This window comes from Lactuca serriola, chromosome 1 (assembly GCF_051521515.1).
Source record: "Lactuca serriola cultivar US96UC23 chromosome 1, Lser_US96UC23_V15, whole genome shotgun sequence".
Taxonomy (NCBI): Eukaryota; Viridiplantae; Streptophyta; class Magnoliopsida; order Asterales; family Asteraceae; genus Lactuca; species Lactuca serriola.
In genome coordinates this window covers 175,518,892-175,525,306 of record NC_136408.1, presented here as the reverse complement: position 1 = coordinate 175,525,306, position 6,415 = coordinate 175,518,892, and the positions used below count along the sequence as shown (strand labels likewise).

The following is a 6,415-nucleotide window of genomic DNA, read 5'->3' as shown; positions in this document are numbered from 1 at the left end:
AGCCATGTCCAACACCTTAGACCTCTACAACCAATCATGACAGTCTTGATTTATACCTACTTCCGACATATGACCGACTGTGGAGGTTCGAATAATATGATCTACCAAACATAATTATTTTGGAAGTCAAAACATGCAAAGGAAATATAGTAAATGATTGACAAAAGATAGCAACACTTTACTCATAAATAAACACAACTTTTATTCATCATCAAATTTCAATTACACTTTACAAATTTCAAAATTATCTAACTACTAAAACTAATATCATCCTTCAGCCCTATGCTCCGAGCATGGTGGAGATGCTTAACCCAACTCAGTCCCTTCATGAGGGGATCTGTTGGGTTCTCATCCGATGAGACCCTCTTTGCCACGAGGAGTCCTTCTTCTATTCGATGTTTGATGAAATGGTATTTTCTATCGATGTGTTTGGATCTCCCGTGATCCCTTGGTTCCTTGGCTAAGGCAACTACACTTTCACTATCACAGAAAATTTCCATTGGCTCATTTATAGCTGGTACAACTCCAAGGTCTCCAATGAAGTTCTTTAGCCATATCGCATCCTTTGCTGCCTCGCTTGCTGCTATATAGTCGGATTCGCAAGTTGAATCAGCCACTGTCTCCTGCTTGGAACTCTTCCAAGTAATCGCTCCTCCATTTAAGGTAAAGACCTAGCCTGACTGAGAGTGAAAACTATCCCTATCAGTCTGAAAGCTAGCATCACTATACCCTACAACTCTCAATTCATCACTCCCACCGAGGGTAAGGACCCAGTCCTTACTCCTCTACAGGTACATGAGGATATTCTTTACTGCATTCCAGTGAGCATTGCCAGGGTTCCCCTGATATCTACTGACCATGCTCAAGGAAAAGGCCACATCAGGACGAGTGCAGGTCATAGCGTACATGATCGAGCCTACTGCAGAAGCATAAGGTACTTGACTCATTTATGCTATCTCAGCCTCAGTACTCGGGCTCTGAGTTTTACTCAGTCCAACAAGGTTCGATTACGCCTCTCATCCACACCATTCAACTGTGGTGTCCTGGGAGGTGTCAACTATGAGATAATCCCACATTCCTTAAGATACCCGATGAACTCTATACTAAGATACTCACCACCACGATCGGATCGAAGCATGTTAATGTTCCTGCCCAATTGATTCTCCATTTCTTGTTTAAACTCTTTAAACCTTTCAAAAGTCTCTGACTTATGCTTGATTAAATAGACATATCCATATCTACTATAATCATTAGTAAAAGTCAAATAATAACGATTAGCATCTCTTGTGAAAGATTTGAAGGGTCCACACACATCCTATGTACCAGATCCAACAAACCTTCACCCCTAGCACAAGAACCAGTGAAGGATGAGGTTGTCATTTTTCCAAGTAAGCATGATTCACAAATATCATCTAACTTTAGGTCAAATGACTCCAAGACTCCATCGTTTTGGAGCTGGCCTATGCGTTTCTTGCTCACATGTCCAAGACGAAAATGCCATAATGATGCTTTATCCAAGTTATTATTCTTAGAAGAATCAATACACAACACATTATTTCCTAGGTTATCTACAACAGACACAGCTTCATACACACCATCACAAGGTAGTGCTTCAAAATAAAGAACATTATTATAGAAAGAATTTATTGCACCAATTTCATTATCAAAAGAAAAGATAAACCCTTGTTTGTACAAAGCATGAAAGGAAATAATATTTCTTTCCATTTCTGGCGAATAACAACATTTATTCAAATCCAAAGTAAACCCACTACTTAGCAACAAAGAATAAACTCCAATCTTGGTGACAGGCGAAGCTTTCCTATTCCCCATGATCAAGTTTATCTTTCCATGCTCCACATTCTCACTTCTTCTTAGTCCCTGCAACTCAAAACAGATGTGAATACCACAACCGGTATCAAGGAGCCAAGAGTTAGAATAGGGTGAGTTATTAGATAGAATAGTGTAAATACCTGCATGGTTGGGTTTTAACTTCCCATTCTTCTCATCTTGCTGGTACTTAAGGCACTTCCGCTTCCAATGCGATTTTTCATGACAATAGAAGCATTCAGCCTCTTTTGGGTCAGAAGGAGTGACGAAACCTTTCTTGGTTCCACTTGAAGAAGAGCCATCAAGGGTCTTACCCTTGGTTCCCTTCGAAGGGCTCTTCCGCTTCTTCCCTCTACCTTTCCCGGTTGCCAGGATAGGGGCGGAGTTTGGAGTAGGAGTAGGAGTGTTAACAACCGAAGTACCTTTAAGACATGTTTCTGCAGTCTTTAGGAGTCCTTGAAGTTTGCTGAGTGTGACTTCTTCCTTATTCATGTGGTATGTCATGCGGAATTGATCATAACACGAGGGTAAGGAGTGCAAAATGATATCTATTGCTAGCTCCTTGGGGAAGTTCACATTAAGCTTCAGCAAACGATCCACATACCTTTTGCATTTTCTGCATGTGGCTCGTGACAGACTCTCCATCCTTCATGCTGGTTGTTATCATGGAGGAGATTATTTCATATAGCTCTTGACGACCACTGATGGTATCTTTCCATCATATCTTGGTGCATCTCAGAAGGGTAGTACTCCTCATAGGACTTCTGGAGTTCAGCTGTCATGGTATCCATCATGATGCATGCCACTTTGGTGGCATCTCTTTCATGAGTCCGGAAGTCAGCGATCTCATGGGGAGTAGCAATGGACTCATCGATCTCCTTTAGCTCCTTATCGAGGACATATTCCTTGTCCTCATAGCGAGTCACCATCCTGATGTTCCAAATCCAATCCATAAAGTTGGAACCATCGAAGATGACCCTCCCACATAAATTCATGAGGGAAAAGGAGCCGGTAGGGTTTGAGCCAGAAGCAGTGTTGTTGGAAGACATCTAAAAGAAGAGAACAAGTTTAGTTTAGATATAAAGATAGTCCTTAATAAAACACCCAAATGTAATATTACGGATAGGATCCAATCACAATATATCATAACTTAGAAGAGGGATGTCATAATCAAAGCTATAACATATTTGAAAGGTAGGTGAATGATGATTCACCAATTTCCACCATGAAAACGAAATACTCCCTCCGTCCCATTTTAGTTGTCCACAAATAAAAAACACATAGTTTAAGAAAAATACATTTAATGCAACTTTTCTAAAGCAAAATGACCTATCTACCCTTGTATGAGCAATTAATACACTTAATCAAGCATTAATACAAATAAGAATGTCCATCCATTTCTTTCAAATAGAATAAAAAGAAAAGCTTAAACAATTTAAATAACCATTAAATGCTTCATTTAGTTAAACGAAAAGGATATGTATTCGTGGCAAAGTCTTCCCACCAATTTTTTACTGTAAATTAGCTTACCTCCAAATTGAAAAAATTTAATCATAAGATAAAAAACTTTGGGTCCAAGTTCTCCCTCCATAATCAATTCAATGAATCTTTATAACCATTTCCATTCACCTTTTTTCCATTACGTACAACAATAGATTATGGAGAACTCTTTAACTTTAACGACTAAAAAACACACAAGTCATGCTCAACGTCAAGATATATATATATATATATATCAAGCCTTACTGCAACAAAGTTCCAATGGAGAGTTGAGAAGGGGTTCCATAAGTGATGTAGCTGCACTTTTTGGTGTTTCTAAGTGGACCGTAAGTCGTATTTGGAAGCGGGTTAAACTTCAAGCTGAAAATGGGTCAACAATTAATTTATCTTCAAAGAAGTTACAGGTTGTTGGGCGAAAAAGGGTTCAACTCGATTTGAATCAAGTTTCACAAATTCCGTTACGTTGTCGAACAACCATTCGGTCTATTGCAAAATCATTAGGTGTTTCAAAATCAACTTTACAGAGAAGAATAAAAGAAGGTGAACTTAGACCACACACAAATGCCATCAAGCCGGATCTTACCCATGCAAATAAAACAAAAAGGTTAGAGTTTTGTTTATCTATGATTACGAGGTCATTACCTAACTCAAATCCTACATTCCATGATATGTTTAACATCGTCCACATTGATGAAAAATGGTTTTACATATCGAAATCATCAAAATGGTACTACCTCGTTCCCGGCGAGGACGAACCGTCAAGAACATGTAAAAGCAAAAAATTCATTACAAAAGTCTTGTTTTAGCAGCTGTTGCTCAGCCACGATTTGATGCATTTGGAAATGAAATTTCTTCCAGAAAGATTGGAATCTTCCCACTTACATCAAGAGAACCCGCTAAGCCTTCAACTAAGAACCATGTTGCGGGAACGTTAGAGACAAAACCAATTTTATCGGTTACTAAAGAGATAATGAGATCGTGGTTGATAGAAAAAGTTTTACCCGCTATAAAAGCTAAATGGCCACCAAACCATACGGGTCCAATATTCATTCAACAAGATAATGCAAAGACTAATATTGATGTTAATGATAGTGAGTTTATTGAAGCATCGTCTCAAGATGGATTTGATATTCGTCTTTGCTTTCAACCCCCAAATAGTCCAGATTTAAATGTGTTAGATCGTGGATTTTTTCGGGCGATTCAATCACTTCAAGAGCAAGAGGTTCTTCATATGGTTGATGAATTAGTTTCTGCAGTGCAAACCTCATTTGACAAGATGCAATCTCAAGAGCTTAACAATGTTTTCTTAACTTTGCAAACATGCATGAAAGAAATCTTAAAAGTTCATGGTGGCAATAACTATCGAATACCACGTATCGGTAAGAGTAGGTTGGAACGACAAGGTAATTTGCCATTACAAATTGAGTGTGAAAAAAGTCTCATAGATGAAGCAGCTTCGTATTTGATCTGATATGTAAACATGAAAGAAGATGAAGTTTTAATTTTGTTGTGTAAAACCCTCGTTGTCATTTTTTAGAAAAAAAGAGAATGTTTGATGTACTCATTTCTAAACAAAAAGTACTAGATGTAACTATGCATGCGTCATTATGAGATGAAAATTTCCTTTTGCTTTTCTATTCAAAACAATTAATGCCCGTAGTAATTAGGCTATTTAGATTTTTGTGTGGTATCTATAACCGAGGGTAGTATGGGAAATTAAGTTAATTTTAGTAGCCTTTTTTTAGTAGGTGACAATAATTTTGGGACAAACCAAAATAGTATAGTTGACAACTAAAATGGGACGGAGGGAGTATAAATATTAGGTTTTAATTGGTTTTTAGAAATTCCTAGACTCTTTTGCGATTCAATGAACTTTTCAAAGGCGTGTTTCAATCTCAAGTGTGCCCTCCAAGTTTTGTGACTGGGATGCCGAGGATCACAAAACGAGGTGTGAAGTAACCATGCAAATCACTTGGTACCCTTAATGTTTATCACTCAATAGATGTGCCGGTTAACCACACGTGCTCCACCGACCTATAATAAACCTTAAGTCACCCTTTACCTACCTTGTTAAGTCCAAGTTAGTGTGTCGATTAACCACACACACTCTACTAACAACTTAAACAAAGTGTAAAGTGTAATTTCATGGATTAGCACCTTATTCACATTTTCCTAAAGTAACTAAGATTGGGAATTTAATAAAAGATTTAGTTACTTTATAATATTCATCATACTTTTAATGAGAATTTTATAAGTCTTTGTCCTACCCGTTCGGCTAACGACCCTCCACTGATCAAGGAAGCGGTGGGTGAGAGTGGACACCCATTAAGCTGTCATTTTATAGGCAACAACCTTATACCCCCTTATAGACCGGCTGCGTGAATGAGGCCTACTAACAGTAAGACGACTTGATCTTATATATATATATATATATATATATATATATATGTATATTACTTATAATATTATAAAGTATAAGGGTTGATTTTAAACTTTTAAAATTATAGGGGTTAGAACTAAAGTTTATTAAGATAACTTTACATGTTTGAAAACTTGAGGGCAAGTTTTGCAACTTAACAAAACTCTTCAATTCATAACTTATGAGTTATTAAAATGAAGTCTCTTCATTTTTGTAACTTATGTGTTCTTTTAACGGATTTAATACAAAGTGACTTTTGGTTATCCATAACTTGAGGACAAGTTATGGACTCCATTAAAACACATAAAGATCATGAATTAAGCATTAAACAAGTAATTCCTGTGATCTATCAAGTACTCATAAGAACATGAATATTCATATCAAAATTTCAAGAACATATGAACACATATAATCATGTAATTTTGATATTAGCCATTGTAATTGGATTAGAACAACCATTACACCATCTAAAACAAGTTTTACAGCACCAAAACAGTTTAGAGTAATGTTTCTAGTCCATTTCGAGCAACAAAAATCGAAATTCTGCACTCTGCCTGGCCAAATCGTCGAGTGTATGAACTGACTCGCCAAGTTTGTTGAAGTTTCACTTGGACTCGTCGAGTCCCCTCATGGACTCGTTGAGTCCGCTGTGTAGACAACTCAAAAATT

General features: G+C 37.2%; 1 protein-coding gene across 1 annotated transcript; it reads left to right on the top strand.

Annotated features, from left to right (window-relative positions):
• Window positions 1-3,485: 3,485 nt before the first annotated feature.
• On the top strand, window positions 3,486-4,798 carry LOC145064177 (uncharacterized). The gene is made up of 2 exons (XM_079011679.1): window positions 3,486-4,095; window positions 4,137-4,798. Exons 1-2 carry the CDS (start codon window positions 3,486-3,488, stop codon window positions 4,796-4,798), a joined length of 1,272 nt encoding a protein of 423 aa, XP_078867805.1.
• The last annotated feature ends 1,617 nt before the right edge of the window (window positions 4,799-6,415 follow it).

Excerpts from the sequence above, each read along its gene's own strand:
- LOC145064177 (XM_079011679.1), top strand. The coding sequence starts at position 3,486 with ATGGAGAACTCTTTAACTTTAACGACTAAAAAACACACAAGTCATGCT. Across the intron at positions 4,096-4,136 it reads GGACGAACCGTCAAGAACAT|CTGTTGCTCAGCCACGATTT; the intron begins GTAAAAGCAAAA and ends TTGTTTTAGCAG.